A 20,283-nucleotide genomic window follows, 5' to 3' on the forward strand; every position below is an offset into this window, starting at 1 on the left:
CATGCACTCAGAAGCGTGCAGATGAGAACGCAGCCTAAATGGTGATGAAAGTTCGACATGCATTGTCTCGAATTTTAGGCATGCAAGGTAAAGCATGCATTTTCTGTGCGGGATGTCGTGCATTCAGAAAAATGCAAATGCGAACCCAGCCTAAATGGCACCATAACAGCGGCGCGCATTGGTGGGCATTTTCATGTGTTTTCTGTGCAGATTGCATGAGCAAGCATGCATGGGTACCCTCATAAGCAAGCGGTGGTGGGGGAAGAGGAGGATCAGGGTTTCTCTGGCAGGTAAGTATAACATGTTTGTTATTTTTAAAAAAATTAAAAATTTGTCTTTAGAATCAATTACATTTTCAGACTAAAGTTCCACTTCCTGCTTGCTCTATATTCAATGGACTGTGGATGGTGATAACACAATTTCATTCCATCCCTAATGACCACCCACATGAAGGCCCAGAAACACCCACAGTAACCCTTGAACCAACCCAATATCAACTCCCACAGCTGGTACAAGTGACTCCCATAGCCCACCCTGAAACTACAGAGGGTCAAAGGATCATGGGACATGTAGTATCAGGACTGGTAAAGGAAGGAAACAAAAAGTCAGAGAACTTTAAAATTCAGCCAGGAGGAGGAGTGACATTGCAGACACAGAAACCCACTGTATACTGCTACAGGAGGTAAGTTACACACAAACTGACAGCGGGGTTGTAATTCATTCACATACACAATGTATCTGTTTTGCGGTAGAGGAGGAGGAAAAGCTGGAGATCCAAGAAGGACCAAAAAAACAATTTACTTCCAAAACAGTTGCAGTGGCTGTGAGCACCATATAAACTGTACGTAGCCTCAGCTACACAAAGCAAGCAGCGATATGTTCCGACAGCAGGACTAGAACTTCCAGTCCAGTCCAGATTCTGGAACAAAATTGAGTCAGGGGAGGAAAATTTGTATTCTATGAATAAATACAAAGCTTCCTGGCTGGAGTGGCGAGGCAGGCTGATTACCGGTACATCAAAAACCCTGCCTTGGCAAATCACAGTTTTGTTCCAGGAGCTGGACAAGCAGTTCTTGTCCTGCTACTGGAAAACAGCTTGGTCTAGACCCAGTGATGGCGAACCTTGGCACCCCAGATGTTTTGGAATTACATTTCCCATGATGCTCATGCACCCTGAAGTATAGTTGAGCATCATGGGAAATGTAGTTCCAAAACATCTGGGGTGCCAAGGTTCGCCATAAAAGTTAAATTAAACATGGAGATCAGCTTTAACATAGTGTTACTGTGGAGGATATAATGAATGAAATAAAAAATCCTACTGGCTTAGATGGAGGCCCATTTCTTGTAGTGCCTGTTCCTGTTCATCGCACAGCTTCTGCACTTGTTTTTTCTCAAGATGTAGCTTATCAAAGTCCTATAGCGAAAAAAAGAAAAATATTTGTTTTTGAGGTAGATGAACACACGCAGCTACAGCAGTTTGAAGAAGATATTATTTTCATATTCTAAAGAAAAAAAAATACAACTATAGCATTACACAGGTCCATCAGTATAACCGCTTTACTGAGTATGACTGCCTATGGAGGGGACATCACCCCTGTTAGAGAAGCAATTTGAATCTTCAGTGACCCGGTGCAAGAAACCATGAAGGGGCCCTTCCCACTGATTCAGGGGCTCTTTACTCCCATTGTGGGGCCCTTTATTACGGTCCCACAGAGGGCCAACTTCCAGCTGTCTTGGGGTTCCCCACGGTGGCGGAACGCCAAAGCCCATTTGCAAGTAGCGACCCTGGTAGTTCCGCCATTGGTCGTTTTTTATTTGTTGTTTTAATTATTTTTTACCATTTTTTTTATTTTACAGTTTTATTTTTAATTATTTTTTTTACATATTTTTAAGGACCCCTGTTGGGGGGCTTTGGTGAAATATCTAAACAGACCCCTGATGTCTTACTTTTGAGACAGAGAAAGGGGCTGAGGGCAGATTTATCAGCCTCAGCTACACAGAATGAACCAACAGGAATAGCTCTTCTGAAGCATAGAAACACAGTTTACTATGCCTCAGCTATGAATGAATAAAAAAAAAAAGGAACTGATCGACACGGATCACTGACTATTTATTAAGACAAGGAAGGGGCTGCTAAATGACACATTTACCAGCCCCTTCCCCGCTCTCCAACCTGACAGATACCCCGGTGAGGAAGGGGGGCCAGGGAAGCACACAGGGGCCTGCAGTAACAGGATAGGGAAGGTGAAGGGAGCGGCATGTAGAGGAACCGATGCCCTCCGTTTCCCTCCTGCAGTCGCTGAATATCTGCGGGAAGGAGGAGGAGGAGAAGTGGGCATTTAGCAGCCACATGGAGGGATCGGTTCCTCTACATGCAGCCTATCCAGGTGTACAGAGGGGCAAACAGACCCCCTGAAGCATGGGGTCAGGACACAGTGGCGACCCCTGTATGTATACCCCTGACCCATGTGTATTCCACACCTTGGTCTTGGAGTACCCCATGACGTCTGCATTTCTACCTATGCTTTGGGAGGACAAGCTGGGATATAACCACTATAGCACACCGAGATGAGTGGAGATATCCTGGTGGGATCATTAACCAATTTACAAACAGACTTTAGCTAACCTATTACAATCCAACTATGACAAAATTCTAGGCATTTTTCCTTAAACTGGTACTAATCACAAAGTCTCCATGGGATCTATAATCATTCTTTTTTTTACCCCTGAGGCTTTGGTGGCTGGCTCTGCACAGTTGGGTGCACACACTGTTGGCAGATATCACTAGTATCCGTCTTTCATCCTTTGAATAATAAAAGGATTTTAAAATTCCAACATTTCATTATTTTGCTGCTAAAAACCCCTTGGGAGAATTTACCATTTTGATATCACTAGTTTTTACTGTGGCGGGCTCTATCTTGACAAAATACTACAAAACAAAAGAAAGAGGGCGTTCCAGATTTGGACAGAGGTTGCCGCCATCCCTCAAACTTTAATACTCCATACAACGAACCTCTGTTGAGACTTAAAGGGCAACAAAAGCAATTATCTAAAAAAAAAAAATCTTCACTTAATTTTATACATGTATAAAATGTACTAAATAGTACAATAAAAATCATGGCTTATATTATAGGGCACATTCCAAACCATGAATGGCTGAACAATTTATACATTCACAGGTGTGGTAATCCCACCCTATCCCAGATCAGACCTCGAATATATAACGATATATTTGTGATCATAAAAAAGGTCCATTTGCTGGATAGCCCAATGTGTTTCAAATTTTTATTTTTTTAAGCTTCCTTAAAAAAAGAATGTACCACTATCACTGTACATATATGATAATTACACTCAAATTATACATAGATACCAGATGTCCTCTCCTTCGACTGCAGGAATGCAGGCTGAACGAAAAAAAATCAAAAACTGAGGAGTATGCCTGTTCGACAGAAGTTGGATGTTCGAACAGGCTAGTGTACACATGGGACGAGTGTCGGCCGGTTTCTGTTGAACCTGCAGATATTCGGCCCATGTGCACCAGGCTTTAGTGAAAAAGTGGAAACATTGCAGGGCCCAGAAACAATGGAGTGTAGTCTGGCTGTCATTAGCTGAAAACTGGCATGTCAGCTTTTTGTCACCTAACTGCATCTACCCCCAATTGACTTTTTTTTTTAAAAGAGTAGACTCTCAGGGCTTCTGGCAAATTATATAGCTTGGACTTGAACACCGGTTTTAAACATTTTTAAAATGCACTTGGCAGCGAAATTAGGGAAAAAAGAAATACAAAATTTTAAACAAAAATGTAGAATCAGTAATGGATTTTGCAATTGATGATTGATCAACATGGGTACAACCAGTCTGTTAGATTTTACATGTGATTATTGCTAGCAGCTGTTATAGCCGCTAACAATAATCACTGTGTTCTCCTGCGGGGATGGCTTCCCCTGCCAGGAGAACACAATTGCTTTGCGGGAGGGATTCCACAATCAACACTGACTGGTTGATTGAAAGACAATTGCTCAATCTATGGCCAGCTTTAGTCACTTGGTGGGAACATAGCAGGGTCCAGAAACAAGGGAGTGCATTATTACTGTCAATGGTTGAAAAACTCCATGTCAGTGTTTTGCCACCTTACTGTATATAGCGTGGCTCAGAAGTGGTAGGAATCCATTTCAGCCATTTTTCAGTACTGCGCATTATATCTTGAGTTTTGTAGTTTACTCTAAGGTATTATATATAACATTTTGGGGATTTCAAAGAGGGGTTACATTTGATAGCAAGTTTAAATGCACATCTAATTATTATTTATTGAGAACACATAGAAAAACAAATTTGAAAAAAAAAAAAAAAAAAAAAAGCATTTTGCACTTTTTCCCAACTGAACATTTATGTAATTTGTGCACCCTTATAAATTTACCCCAATATATAATCAACAAAGACTGGTAATTAAAATGATACCACATTAATGCGACTTTTATGCAACATAGCGAAATGGTAAAGCTCAAAGTGAACAAAGTTGTACTGGATCCTTGTGTTACAAATGTTGTATTTCCATGGGTTGTATTAAAATGAACTGTAAAAAAAATTAGAAAAATGTTTCTGCAGCAGACAGACTTGTAGTTTCAACTGACTACGAGTGTGGTAATCAGTTCGTAGTGCATTGACACTTCTTCCAGCTTTCTATTTGAAAGCCCATACAGAAGTACAGGCAAAAAGCTGGAGGAAGAGTGTGCAGGAGCCTGACATTGCACCTGTGCTTCATTCTTTACTGGAGCAATGCTACAGGGCATCCGGAAAGTATTAACAGAGCTTCACTTTTTCCACATTTTGTTATGTTACAGCCTTATTCCAAAATGGATTTACAGTATCTCACAAAAGTGAGTACACCCCTCACATTTTTATAAATATTTTATAATATCTTTTCATGTGACAACACTGAAGAAATTGCTACAATGTAAAGTAGTGAGTGTACAGCTTGTATAACAGTGTAAATTTTCTGTCCCCTCAAAATAACTCAACACACAGCCATTAATGTCTAAACCGCTGGCAACAAAAGTGAGTACACCCCTAAGTGAAAAAGTTCAAATTGGGCCCTAATAGCCATTTTCCCTCCCTGGTGTCATGTAACTCGTTAGTGTTACAAGGTCTCAGGTGTGAATGTGTGTTAAATTTGGTGTTATCGCTCTCACTCTCTCATACTGGTCACTGGAAGTTCAACATGGCACCTCATGGCAAAGAACTCTTTGAGGATCTGAAAAAAGAATTGTTGCTATATATAAAGATGGCCTAGGGTATAAGAAGATTGCCAAGACCCTGAAACTGAGCTGCAGCACGGTGGCCAAAACCATACAGCGGTTTAACAGGACAGGATCCACTCAGAACAGGCCTTGCCATGGTCGACTAAAGAAGTTGAGTGCGCATGCTCAGCGTCATATTCAGAGGTTGTCTTTGGGAAATAGACATATGAGTGCTTCCAGCATTGCTACAGAGGTTGAAGGGGTGGGGAGGTCAGCCTGTCAGTTCTCAGACCATACTCCACACACTGCATCAAATTGGTCTGTATGGCTGTCATCCCAGAAGGAAGCCTCTTCTAAGGATGATGCACAAGAAAGCCTGCAAACAGTTTGCTGAAGACAAGCAGATTAAGGACATGGATTACTGGAACCATGTCCTGTGGTCTGATGGGACCAAGATAAACTTAATTTGGTTCAGATGGTGTCAAGCATGTGTGGCGGCAACCAGGTGAGGAGTACAAAGACAAGTGTGTCTTGCCTACAGTCAAGCATGGTGGTGAGAGTGTCATGGTCTGGGGCTGCATGAGTGCTGCCGGCACTGGGGAGCAACAGTTCATTGAGGGAACCATGAATGCCAACATGTACTGTGGCATACTGAAGCAGAGCATGATCCCCTCCCTTCGGACACTGGGCCACAGGGCAGTATTCTAACATGATAATGACCCCAAACACACCTTCAAGATGACCACTGCTTTGCTAAAGAAGCTGAGGGTAAAGGTGATTGACTGGCTAAGCATGTCTTCAAACCTAAACCCTATTGAGCATCTGTGGGGCATCCTTAAACAGAAGGTGGAGGAGCGCAAGGTCTCTAACATCCACCATTTCCGTGATGTCATCGTGGAGGAGTGGAAGAGGACTCCGGTGGCAACCTGTGAAGCTCTGGTGAACTCCATGCCCAAGAGGGTTAAGGCGGTGCTGGAAAAAAATGGTGGCCTTCTATGCAGGACCTCTCAAGCTCCATCAGGTTGGATGGGGAGTGTCGGTGCACAACCATTTTCAGATCTCTCCAGAGATGTTCTATCGGGTTTAAGTCTGGGCTCTGGCTGGGCCACTCAAGGACATTCACAGAGTTGTCCCATAGCCACTGCTTTGTTATCTTGGCTGTGTGCTTAGGGTCGTTGTCCTGTTGGAAAATGAACCTTCGCCCCAGTCTGAGGTCCAGAGCTCTCCGGAGCAGATTTTTATCAATGTCGCCTTTGTACATTGCTGCATTCAACTTTCTCTCAATCCTAACTAGTCTCCTAGTTCCTGCCGCTGAAAAACATCTTCACAGCATGATGCTGCCACCACCATACTTCACTGTAGGGATGGTATTGGCCAGGTGATGAGCGGTGCCTGGTTTCCTCCAGACATGACGCTTGCCATTCAGGCCAAAGAGTTCAATCTTTGTTTTATCAGCCTAGAGAATTTTGTTTCTCATGGTCTAAGAGTCCTTCAGGTGCCTTTTGGCAAACTCCAGGCAGGCTGTCATCTGCCTTTTACTGAGGAGTGGCTTCTGTCTGGCCAGTCTACCATACAGGTCTGATTGGTGGAGTGCTGCAGAGATGGTTGTTCTTCTGGAAGGTTCTCCCCTCTCCACAGAGAAACACTGGATCTCTGTCAGAGTAGCCATCGGGTTCTTGGTCACCTCCCTGACTAAGGCCCTTCTCCCCAAACGCTCAGTTTGGCCGGACGGCCCGCTCTAGGAAGAGTCCTGGTGATTCCAAACTTCTTCCATTTACGGATGATGAAGGCCACTGTGCTCATTGGGACCTTCAATGCTGCAGAACTTTTTCTGTACCCCTCCCCAGATCTGTGCCTCGATACAATCCTGTCTCTGAGATCTACAGACAATTCCTTGGACTGCATGGCTTGGTTTGTGCTCTGACATGCACTGTTAACTGTGGGACCTTATATAGACAGGTGCCTTTCCAAATCATGTCCAATCAACTGAATTTACCACAGGTGGTCTCCAATCAAATTGTAGAAACATCTCAAGGATGATCAGTGGAAACAGGATGTACCCAATTCTGAGTGTAATAGCAAAGGCTGTGAATACTTATGTATATTTGATGTTTTCATTTTTTATTTTTAATACATTTGCAAAGATTTCAAACAAGCTTCTTTCACATTGCCATTGACATGGACATTCACTGTACTGTTCATTTAAGCACAAGAGACTCCATTTTGTTCTCACTGTTGAAATGCGTTCTGTAACCTTCACCTAACACACAGACACATCTCCTACTAAACGCTCTCTACTCCCCCCTCCCTTCTCAAAGTTTTACTTTTGCAATTGTTCTATTCGCTAGTTTTTAATAATATATTTCTATTTGTTAGCTTTTAATAACATATTTCTATTTGTTAGTTTTGAATAACATCTCACACCACCCCTTTCTTATCTATGTATAAAATAACATGTAATAATACATTTTCACTGAACAGACATTTTAAACACAGTGATTGAGTCCTGTGAATCTGTTCCTGCAGCTGCAGTATTAACTTTGTTTTAGAGTCCCAATCAGAAATTTGTCATAACACCATTATGGGGTATTGTTTGTAGAATTTTGAGGAAAATAATGAATTTAATCCATTTTGGAATAAGGTTGTAACATAACAAAATGTGAAAAAAGTGAAGCGCTGTAAATACTTTCTGAATCCACTGTATGCAGGCTCCTGTGGGAAATAATAATAAATGCACATTTTTTTCCTACAAAAATATGCACATTTATTATTTTTTTCCTGAACCTTTAAATCTACAGCTGGGTGACACAAGAAGCCTGCCTGAGATTCTATATTATACCAGCAGGAGGTGTAGACCCACACTTCTAAATGAGTGCACCTGGTCACAGAAAAAAATATTGCCAGGGTGGAAGTTGGGTAAGGTGAAAGATCCCCCGTTAAAGCTTTAGTTCCTATATTATAACCCAGGCTGTTCCTACTACAATTGATCTATGTTTCACAGCTTACAAAAATGTTTAACTTTAACTATTAAAGTGTTACTAAATCCAGTATTATGGAAATAGTTCATCTGCCCCCCCCCTCCATAAATCTTGTTTTTACATTAAAATACTGCCACTATATACCTTTTTGGATGATCTGTATACCACGGTCAGTGATAAACTGCACAGTTTCTCCAGTGCTGATCGATCAGGTAGGAGGAGATTTCCACTGCAGCCTGTATACACGCCCACATGTGTGATGTCAATATCATGTAATCTGGCTATCTCTGAGAACAAGTAATGCCCCGTACACACGGTCGGATTTTCCGATGGAAAATGTCCGATCGGAGCGTGTTGTCGAAAATTCCGACTGTGTGTGGGCTCCATCGGACATTTTCCATCGGATTTTCCGACACACAAAGTTGGAGAGCAGGAGATAAAATTTTCCGACAACAAAATCCGTTGTCGGAAATTCCGATCGTGTGTACACAAATCCGACGGACAAAGTGCCACGCATGCTCAGAATAAATAAAGAGATGAAAGCTATTGGCCACTGCCCGTTTATAGTCCCGACGTACGTGTTTTACGTCACCGCGTTTAGAACGATCGGATTTTCCGACAACTTTGTGTGACCGTGTGTATGCAAGACAAGTTTGAGCCAACATCCGTTGGAAAAAATCCTAGGATTTTGTTGTCGGAATGTCCGAACAAAGTCCGACCGTGTGTACGGGGCATAACTGTTCTCTCCAGCATAAAAGACACAACTGAGCATGTGCAGGTTGGCTACTCTGCCTGTGTTAGCTGGCCTTTCCCAGATAAACAGTGCAGGAAGGAAGGATTTGTGCATACAGGATAAAACAGACTTTTTACACAAATGCAGAGGATTAACCCCTTAAGTTCTACAGTGCGTAAAGGAAGCATGCTATGCTGCATATACAGACTGATTTTACTGTTGTGGGCTTAGTTATACTGTAACCCTTCTGTTTGAAAAGCAGATTAATCAGTGGAAAGAACAAAACATACCCTTTTTAACTGTGAAAACTGTAGCAGTTCATTTCGTAGAGACTGATTAAGGTCTTTCTCTTTTTGAAGCTCTGCTTGAAGAGATTCATGTTGCTCTTTTTCTGATTGCAGTTCATTCCCTAAACTGGAGCTATTAAAGGAAAAAAAAATCAGGCATGGAAGAGTTTTTTTTAATGCATTAAAGTGAATGTAAACCCACTCTCATCCTTTCTAAACTACTGCCATAGTGGTTATCTATAAGTATATACATTGCTCCTGCATGTATCCTTACCTGTCAAATGTCTCCCCTCTGTCTGTTATGAGACCCAAAAAACTGCAGATTCTGTGGGTGGGTCTGTTGTCCGGAGCTCGGTGGATGGAGTTGTGATGTCAGTAGACTCCCCGCCCACCTCTACACTCCCCTTGTCAACATGAATTTTCTCCTTTGTATTTCTTACACTGAACTTCTGCTATGATCACTAACATCAAGTCAAAACCCAGAAAAGTCACCACATGACTTCAGCATGCGCAATCATGCTGATGTGTGGAGCAGCCAATCCTGGGAGAGCTGGAGAAGAAAGGAGGAGGGGATCTGAAGTACACAAAATGTCTCTCTCAGGCTCATGCATGAGATATGTAAATCACCTGTCACTCATAGCAAGGGGGAGAAACAACTCCTATTTCTCTGTCTTTTTTTTTTCAGTGAGAAAACAGACAGAGGACTGATCAGAGCTGGATTAACTCTTTGTGGCAAAACTGGGCACAGGTGACATGAAATCCTATACTGTACAATGTGCAAGCCTTAATTAAAAAAAAATGTTTTTCGGGTTTACATCCACTTTAAGGTCAAATACCTTGAGCCTTTAGAACCACTTTAATAAAATTCAGTAGAAAAAAGGGGTTTTGTGCTCACCCTAATATATCTTATTTTCTGAAGCCTTCATGGCAGCATACATATGGTTGAAGCTCCTCCCCTTCAGACCACAGGACCAATCATAACTCTATAAAAGATTAAACCTTAGCCCAGGCTCACCCTTCTATTTTTGACCTTGAGACTTACAGGATCTAATCTACTGACCTCTACCTTCAGCTGAATTATGACTCCTCCATTCAAGTTCATGCTCTCGTTCTGATGTCCTTAGTCTTAGGCAGCTAAATGTGCCAATGAGATAAGGGGTTCTGTTTGTCTGGGGATCTCTTTTTCAGACATGTTACGTCTTTGGATTGGGGTAGATCAGTGCAGTTGCAGAATTTTGCTTCTTTCTCTTTTTCTTCATGCCTTTTTGATATTTTCACTACCCGGTTATGACAGCGCTTTGCGCACCTCGTTTCTTATCCTTTTATCTTCTGCCAGGTGCGTTTGCACTGTTCAACTATGTTGCGTGCGACCAGTGGTTTAGTGCTCATGCGTATTCTCAGACTTGTGCACATATGCATGTGTTGGCAGCAATTTTTACACTATGGTAACTGAGGTTCCTTATGTATTTTTTAGTAGGTGCATGCACAAAGCACATACCTTTTTTCTGACCAGTTCTAGATCAGTGGGCTCTACTGGTGGTAGTATTCGGTCTTTCTTGTGGGAAGGTTCACCTACTGTCTTCTATTTTGCTATTGCGAGTCACCACTAAATACCGTAATTGCCGGTTCACACTAGACGCGGCACGACTTGCAGGTCGCCTCACCGAGGCGACCTGCACACGACTGCCGGGGCGACTTGCAAGACGACTTCTGTATAGAAGTCTATGCAAGTCGCCCCCAAAGTAGTACAGGAACCTTTCTTCTAAGTCGGAGCGACTTGCGTCGCTCCTATTAGAACGGTTCCATTGTACAGAACGGGAGGCGACTTGTCAGGCGGCTAGGTCGCCTGACAAGTCGCCCCCGTGTGAACCGGCCCTTAGTGTTTTTGGTCAGTTTTCCCTCTAACTACTTCTTTATTTTCTAATCCGAGTGCTCCTCTGCAAGTATAGACAGTTATGGACAGTATGAAAAGATCCTCAGCATGCCACTAGATAAGAGGTCAACCTTATGGTAAATATGAATATTCAAAGAGCACCTTTTTTAAAGAAACTGTTTATTCTTACAGCCCTGATCAGAGAGAGATTCAGAAGGAAGTCAAGAAGACATTCCGGGTCACACAGACATCGATTCTCCTTCTGGTCATCTTCTCACAGATTACATGGCAGGAGTCATTCTCCTAGTGACATTAGTCCTCCTACTGGGAAGCGTTGGGCATGTGGCAAGCAGTCGCTTCCTGATAAGTTGGTTTGGATACCACCCCCTCAGTGTTTTTACTTTGCCTTTATTGAGCCTTTTATTGTAGCCATGAAACATGCTATTCAATGGGAAGAGCAGATGCAGGCTCCCAGTAAAAAGGGTAAATATTTTCCTCAATTGAAGATTTTGGCAGCCTTTCCATTGATTGAGAAGTAATTAATATTTAACAAAAAACAAAGGAACTTTTACAAACATGTTATACTTACCTGCTCTGTGCAATGGTTTTGCACAGACCATCCTCAAGCCTCCTCTTCTCAGGTCCCCCCCCCTCCCCACCGATGATTTGGGCTCCTCCTCTTCTCTCTGTGCCACCATAGGAAGGTAATACACGTGCGGGCTTGATTCCGTGCTGGCTGTGTGGCTCAGCCCTGCCCCCCAGCTACTTCATAACTGGATTTAATTGACAGCAGCAGGAGCCAATGGCTCCCACTGAGTCCAGTCAGGAATCACAGCACTGGATTGAGATCAGGCTCAGGTAAGTTATTTAGGAAGGGCTGGGGGGAAGCTGCACATAGAAGTTTTTTATTTTATTGCAGAGAATGCATTAAGGTAAAAAAACCTTTAGCCCTTTCAACTACTTTAAAGCGCTTGTTAACTCAAAAAAAAAAAAAAAGGATCCTGTCCCTTTAAAACCTTTTATACAGCACAGTGCTTGTGCTGTGTCATTTGGCCCCCTGTAACATCTGGCTGATCCTGCCAGTTTCTACCCTCGGCTCTGTAAACTGACCACGGGTTAATCATGGCTGCTGAGCCCTGACGCCGTGGTCAGTTTACGTGCCTCTGTCATCCGCAGCCCTCCTGTCCCCCTATGTGCTCCTGTGTCCCTCCCCCCCTCCCCTCCCCTCCCTCCCTGTCTGCCCCTGTGTCAGTGTCCACCCCTATGCTCCTGCTGCTCTCATAACTGTTAAAACTTTATATAAGCCCCTCTGTGTCCTAATAACAACTGCTCCTGTGTGCTTTATTAAAAAAATGCCTTTACCGGATTTCACATCAATTCCCCGCAATCACGTGACCGGCTGGCTCTCTCTCTCTCTCCTCTCCTTCTCACGTCCTTGCTGACGTCAATAGGGGAATCCCGGCCCGCCCACTGCATCTGTCAGCTGGGCAGAGTAGAGAGCCAGCCGGCGACATGATTGCAAGGAACCGCTGTGTATCAGGTAACAGAGGCATTTTTGTAATAAAACACACAGACATGAGCACTTGTTATTAGGACACAGAGAGGCTTATATAAAGTTATATAAGTGGGTTAACAACCACTTTAAGGATTTAGATCTAGAGGAGTTGAAAAGAGTTGATAAAAGGCCAGTATTCCACAAAAGGCTTTCCAAGCTGTACCCACATTTGGAGATACAAGATACATTCCAGGATGGCAGATTTTCTCTCCAAAAATTTCCTGGATAACGAATCCCGGGGGCTGAATCTTACTATTCGGGATAATATGCAGATGATGGGGCACTCCAGAAGTGGGCCTGTTTGCATCTCTAAGAAATGCAAAGGTGCCCTGTTCTTCTCCTGCTATGCATGCAAAAAGACACTGGGACTAAACAGCCAATTTGTTTTTCTGGTACATTTCATCATCATCAAACTCTGGAGATATTTTCAGCGAAAAATAGAATTTATTTTTGAACACTCAAATTATATATCTCTTTGGCCCCTTACACACAGGGCTTCTAGCTGCTGTGAATGCAATTATGGCATTTTAGTGCACCCAGGAGGCACAGGGACAGCGCCCAGCCCTGCCACCTGCAACCTGCCAAAGCCTATTGCAGGTTGAAATATACTGCGGTTATATAGGGCTTAATTGCTGTCAGAGATGAATGCCTTCATTCATGAATATTCTGCATTCTGGGCATTGGTCCCTGTTTGTATAGGTCCTAAATACAAGTAGATTTTTTTCTGTAATTGCAGTGTCTTTAAAGGGATAAAACATGTGGAAATGTGCATTTATTGCAGGGCCTGCATGTTTTTTTTTTTTTTTTTTTTGCCTTGAAATACGGTTTCATCTTTTATGAGATTTTGTCATTAAATAGAGGCTTGAGGGAAGCATTCGAAATTAAGTGGCTGAAAAGGTAATATAAAAGAAAATAAAAGCCAATCCTGAGCAATGATATGCTTGTGATTGATATGATTCTGGAGTGAATGCAAGGAGTGGCTGAAAGGGCTACAGGGAATTAGCAGTGCTGAGATGCATAAATAAATAAATAAATAAATCGTAAAAAAACTTGAAAACTATTTTTTATGAAACAAAAGAACAAAATGTTAATAGATACATGGTGATTTAGCAACCCAAATGGCATCCATTTAGGGTTTACAACTATTTTAAAGCTTCCAAATTTGCAGGGTCAGTTTTTCTTAATGGTTAAACTCATAGGAACATGCATCTTCTTTGAACTGATTTAACATATCTGAGATAAAGTTGTGGCCCAAGAAAGATCTTACACAAAGCTGACGTTTTTTTTATTAATTATTAGTGGACAATGTGGGTGAAATTGGATAAAGTAGTAAAAACCTGATTCCTTAGATTAACAAATGTGTTTGCTAGATTCTATTTAGCAACTGGGATGTAATGTTTGTCAATAAAATTCCATTTATTATAAGACATAATTTATTATGCCTCTTACCAGCGACTGTCCAGTTTTTGAAGCTGCTGCTGTAAGGATTCATTTTTAGCATCAAACTCGTTTTTAATTTTAACGCAGTTTTCCTCAGCTGTTTGTCTTGCTTTTTCAGATTTTTTAAATCTGGCAATGATACACAAATGCATAAAATATATTTAATAGATCGGAAACAAACATGCATGACTTTCCTGAATACTGATAGGACACACAAAGAGCCCCATACTCTAGTATCTCCTAATTCGAAAGTAGAACAGGAAATAAACTACTGTATATGCACATCATGCATTTTACATGCAACCAATAACAGAACTAGCACTTGGGGCAGGGGTGCTCAAACGGTGGCCCGCAGAGCCCTCTGATGTGGCCCATGACCTCCTGCTCTGAGATGGTGGGTTGGCAAGCCCAGATTGCGGGTTACTGACCTGCCATCCCAGAACATCAGAGTGGATGGAGCCACTGGAGGAGGCAAGCGGGTTGCAGAGGGAGCAGGAGCCACATAAGATAATGCTTCGTCTATAGCGCCGGCTCCTGTCCCAGGTGAAGTGCATTTGGTATCACTCCACCTGGGACAGGAACATTTCTAACAGCCAGGGATGCCAGCAGAGACTGAAAGATAAAAGGTCAGTTTATTAAACATCACAGTTTAGCAATGGGCATATTAAGTAATAAACATCATAGTTTTGCAATGGGCATATATGAACAAAATAAAAAGGGTTATTAGGCTGCACCTGTGGCTTAGCTGCACTGAGCCAAAGACTTCTATTATATCCTACGGGTTGGTGTGCTTTCTGAAAGTGCACCAAAACTCCTGAAGGCAGGAGTTTTGGTGCGCTTTTCAGAAAGTGCACCACACCTGCAAGATATAATATAAGTCTATGGCAAAGCACAGCTTAACCGCAGATGCACTGCGCTGCACCCGCGATGAGGGTAAACCACAGTACATCAGTGTGAAAGCAGCACCCCTTTCACACACAGGGTCCGCCCGTCAGTTTTCTTTCCTTTTGGGATTAAACAGTGGGTAAACATCGAACAGGGATTAGTCCCAAGGAAAATTATCCTGAATGTTGTTTAACCACTTGACCTCCAGAAGGTTTTACCCCCTTTCTGACCAAAGCACTTTCTGCAATTTGGCACTCTGCTGCTTTAACTGGTAGTTGTGCAGTCATGCAACACTGTACCCACTTGTGTCCTTTTTTCCCACAATTAGAGCTTTCTTTTGGTGGTTTTTGGTCACCACTGGGATTTTTTTTTTTTTTTGCGATACAAACTAACAAAATTCTGAAAAAAAATTATATTTTCTACTTTTTGTTATAAAAAATATCCAATAAACTCAATTTTTGTCATACACTTAGGCCAAAATGCATTCAGCTACATGTCTTGGGTAAAAATAAATTCAATAAGCATGTATTTATTGGTTTGCGCAAAAGTTACACAAACTATGGTATTATTTACTGGAATTTACGCAGCTTTTAGTTTGTGACTGCCTATCTAATTTCTTGAGGTGCTAAAATGGCAGGGCAGTATACCACCCCCCAAAAAAAAAAAAAATTCCCCCTTTTTTGGAAATCAGACAGCCCAAGGAATTTGCCGAGAGGCATGTTGAGCCATTTTTTTGTTACAAGTGATTAAAAAATGACAAAAAAAAAAAAAAAATACAAATTGTTTTACACAAAGTTGTCACTGAAATGATCTATTGCTCACATGCCATTGGTATATGTGAAATTACACCCCAAAATACATTCTGCAGCGTCTGAGTATGGCGATACCACATGTGGGAGACTTTTTGGCAGCCTAGCCACGTACGGGTGAGTAAAACCAATCACCACCTTCAGGATTTGAAAGGGTGTAAATTGCTTATTTCACTTCCTACCTATCACAGCTTTGGAGGCTCTGAAATGTCAAGATAGCGCAAAACCTTTACTTGTAAAGTAGACACCTCAAGCTATTTGCTGGGAGGCATGTTGAGTCCTTGGAATAGTTTATATTTTGCCACAAGTTTCAGGAAAATTATAAAATGTGTGGGGTTTTTTTGTTTTTTTTACACAAAGTCGTCACTAAATGATCTATTGCTCACATGCCATGGGTATATGTGGAAATACACCCCAAAATACATTCTGCTGCTTCTCCCGAGTATGGGGATAACACACGTGTGAGACTTTTTGGGAGCCTAGCCGCGTACGGGTGCAGAAAACCAATCACCTCCTTCAGGATTTCAAAGGGCGTAAATTGCTCATTTCACTTCCTATCACAGTTTTGGAAGCCCTGAAATGTCAAGATAGCACACCCCCCCCCCCCCCCCAATTACTCCTTTTCGGAAAGTAGACACCCCAAGGTATTTACTAAGAGGAATGTTGAGTATTTTGCAGATCTTCGCTCTTGAAATAGGTATCTAAAAATTGTCACGCTTGTATAAAAATTGTCCACGTACAAGTGGTACCTCATTTCTAATAAGGGTGACACCAAGTCCCAAACAATCCTGCCGCTACTCCCTATGTAGTCTGGGCAGTTGGGGGGGGGTCCACTCTGCTATCTTTCCCTTGTAAATCAGGAAAGTGCATGTATAGCCTGTTGCCCTGTCACGGAGCTTATACATTCTGACCCCCTTATCTGGCACGCCTGCTGGGGAGAAACGGATTGAAAACAATGTGGCCAGAAAACCTAATCAGGAACTCATCTATGCAGACATCTTGTTAGGGGATATACAAGGCTGCAAATTTTTGGTTGAAGTGGGCTACGAGGGGGCGAATTTTGTGGAGCCGATCATACCCAGGGTCACCCCAAGGACGACAGAGTTCATTGTCATTGAAGTACATAAATGGCAATATTTGCTCGCATCTAGCCCTGGCCATGGCAGCAGGGAACACGGGCATATGACGAATTGGGTCAGTGGACCAATATAACCGCAACTCATTCTTTTTAGTAATGCCCATGTTGAGGGATAGGCCCAGAAAGGTCTTAAATTTGGGAAACATGATAGGTTTCTATGCAAATTGTCTGGTAAGGGTCAAATTTGAGTTTGCGGAGATAGATTAGCATATAAATTGCTTTAGTCAACAATAGAGCCATACAGATCTTCTGTGAAAAACAGCTTAAAAAAAAAAAAAAAAAAAAAAAAAACACAAGGAGCGTTAAATGTGCTGTTTCCACCTGTATTCAGGGTTGGCCAGTGAATGGGGGAAGTTCAGGTGCTGCAGAATCTGTGGGCTGCCAATCAGGATTTGCAAGCGCATCAGGAAGGGCACTGTGGGCTCTACAGACCTGCGTTCGAATTCTTGGTGGATGCGGGACACTACTTGTGCTAGCTACCGCACACCAGCTTGAACTGCACTTATGGAACTCGCCACATTACCAAGTGTTACTGCAGTGCTGGTTTGTCTACGACCAGGATGTACTAGGCCGCTGGTGCTCGCCAGTTCACCAGAAGGTAGATCGGCACTAGTACCAGCACTCTGCTACATAAGAGAATCATGCGATTGTAGCACCTCAGCAACAGGTGAATGGGATCGAGTACGCCTGACTTTAGCAGGGACCTCTACTCCATTGTCAGAACTATCTACAGGTTTGAATGCTGAGCCTGATGCTGACAGTAAGGACTCCCCATTGCTCTCATCTGTCATACTCAGTATCCTGTAGGCCTCTTCACTAGTGTACCTTTCGTTTGACATTTTGGCCAATAAATATATAGGTACCTAGTGTGACTCACAGGTAAAAAAAAGCACCTGGTTGTCAAGGACTGTTTGAACCACTATAAAAAATGTAACTGCTAGTACTAGCAGAGATCAGGCATGACTCTGTATGCTAACGCTGCAGTTTTGTGTACGGTGTATGGGAAGTGACAGTGATCTACTGATACCGCACTTGTTTGGGGGAGAGCAGAGGAGCAAAATAAAGGTGCTGAAAGGTGTCGGGGCTGAACCTAACGCCACATTTTTGGGAACACTATACTAATAGGGACGCTAGTATAGTTCTGATCAGATCAAAGATATTGATCTGTTCAGACTATGCTAGTATTGGAGGTATATAGTGTGTGTGTGTTTTAATGTTACTGGAAATCAAAGGGTTAAAATGTACTAGTGAATATGTGGCGGGCAATCTGACACTGTCTGGGATTGATGCTAACTGACGCTAACTGCCTTCACCCATGACACTAATACAGTGATCAGAAAAAAGATCTGCACACTGTACTGACGACACTGTGACAGGAAGTGAAAGGGTTAACTGGGGGCGACCAGGGGGTTAAAACTTCATTAGGGAATATGTGGCGGGACCCTAACACTATATAAAAGACTGACACTAACTGGCGTCACCCGTGACACTAATATAGTGATCAGAAAAAGATCTGTACACTGTACTAATGACACTGACAGAGTGAAAGGGTTAACTGGGGGTGATCAGGAGGTTAAAACTTTATTAGGGAATATATGGTGGGTACCCTGAACCTATCTGGGACTGACACTAATGCTATTTGGGATCAGGGGGTTAAATGTGCCTCTGTGTCCTGGTGTCAGTGTAGTGCTTTACTCGCGGTAGATGCTCTCTCCTCTCACGCTGGAACCGAAAAGGGCTCCAGGAGAGGAGGTTGCATCAATTCCTGTGCCTGTGTTTACAATACACAGGCATAGGACGTTCTGCCATTCGTCAGAACCGATCAGCAGGTCCAGGCCATGAATCATTGGCCTGGACCTGATGACTGATTGGTTCTGAATCGAATCCGATCACTGTGGGGATGGCGGACAGGCGCGAATCACATACAGGTACGTGATTTTGTGCAGCCAGGCCGCCCTGCTGCAGTATATGTACGTAGGGTGGTCGGGAAGTAGTTAAAATCTTCATTATGGTATTCAAAATCAAAAATTTAGAGTTCTGAACCATTTAATTGTGTCAAATGACCAGTTGCCAAATCACTTAACTGGCCTCACTCTTCAAAAGGTACAAAATACTTTAAGGGTACTTCTGAGAATAGTATATCATTTGGGATCGTGATCCTATGGATTTACATTCACAGCTATCCAGTCAAATTGAATCAGCTGATCAGCTCTCTCACTTTAACCTCTGTCACAATCACTGGGGTTGATTTAATAAAACTGAAGAGTGCAAGATCAGGGGAAAAGCTTAATTGAACAAGCTGAAGTTAGAAGCTGATTGGCTGCCAAGCACAGCTGCACCAGGTTTTGCACTGTTCAGTTTTAGCAAATCAACCACAGTCAATAACTATTTAAAAACAAATCGGATCTCACCATGTGCCACAGAAAGAATTAGATAAAAATGAATAAGCAAACACTTTAAAGAGGGACACATTAAATATAAAGTCTACCAGATTACAGCAATGCCCCATACACACGAGCGGAATTACTGTCGGAAAAATCTTGGATGGTTTTTCCAACGTAATTCCGCTCAAGCTTGGCTTGCATACACACGGTCACACAAAAGTTCTCTGAACTTTCGACTGTCAAGAACAGGGTGACGTACAACACTACGATGAGCTGAGAAAATGAAGTTCAATGCTTTCAAGCATGCGTCAAATTGTTTCCAAGCATGCGTGTTTTTTTGCGCGTCGGAACTGCATACAGGACGAACAGAATTTCTGTCAAGAACTTTTTCCGTCGGAAAAATAGAGAACCAGCTCTCAATTTTTTGCTGGCGGAAATTCAGACAGAAAAAGTTGGATGGAGCATACACACGGTCGGAATATCTGACCAAAAGCTCCTATCACACTTTTTTTGACGGAAATTCCGGCCGTGTGTATGCAACATTAGGGGTGAACAGTGGCGCTGGAGTAAGTAATAATACAAACAGATATAAAACACACCAAAGTAGTGGTAATGTACAGAGCCTAAATTGCTAATAGTCCATAAATTGTGTACAGATGGTAATAGAGAGCAGTAATTCTGTGAAAGGAGATTCAGTAGCTATTCTGATCTGACACCACACCGCATGAGCAAACGTGACTCCACTTCCCCAATTAGATGTACACTCACCAGCAAGAATTGCCTCACACTCTCGTGTTTTGGCATAAACAGTAGTGAACCCCTCAGGGTTTAGGGACATCCAATCAAACAATGTTTCAAATTAACTGCAATATGTGGAGAAAATAGAACTCCAAATAGTGTGATATCGTCAAGAGATACAAATTTATTAAAAGATCCAGCCCAATGGTAATGCACTTACAGATAG

The 20,283-nt window shown here is 42.5% G+C and overlaps 1 protein-coding gene across 3 annotated transcripts in view; it reads right to left on the reverse strand.

Annotated features, from left to right (window-relative positions):
* RUFY1 (RUN and FYVE domain containing 1) overlaps window positions 1–20,283 on the reverse strand; it is a 288,027-nt gene that overhangs the window by 15,220 nt on the left and 252,524 nt on the right. For all 3 annotated transcript variants that reach the window (XM_073620729.1, XM_073620730.1, XM_073620727.1), the window contains 3 exons: window positions 14,113–14,232; window positions 9,239–9,368; window positions 1,320–1,414 (listed from right to left, as the gene is read on the reverse strand). In XM_073620729.1, the coding sequence (XP_073476830.1) occupies window positions 1,320–1,414; window positions 9,239–9,368; window positions 14,113–14,232 (345 nt within the window). The remainder of the gene's footprint in view (window positions 1–1,319; window positions 1,415–9,238; window positions 9,369–14,112; window positions 14,233–20,283) is intronic.

The sequence above is a fragment of the Aquarana catesbeiana genome, linkage group LG03, assembly GCF_042186555.1.
Source record: "Aquarana catesbeiana isolate 2022-GZ linkage group LG03, ASM4218655v1, whole genome shotgun sequence".
Lineage (NCBI taxonomy): Eukaryota > Metazoa > Chordata > Amphibia > Anura > Ranidae > Aquarana > Aquarana catesbeiana.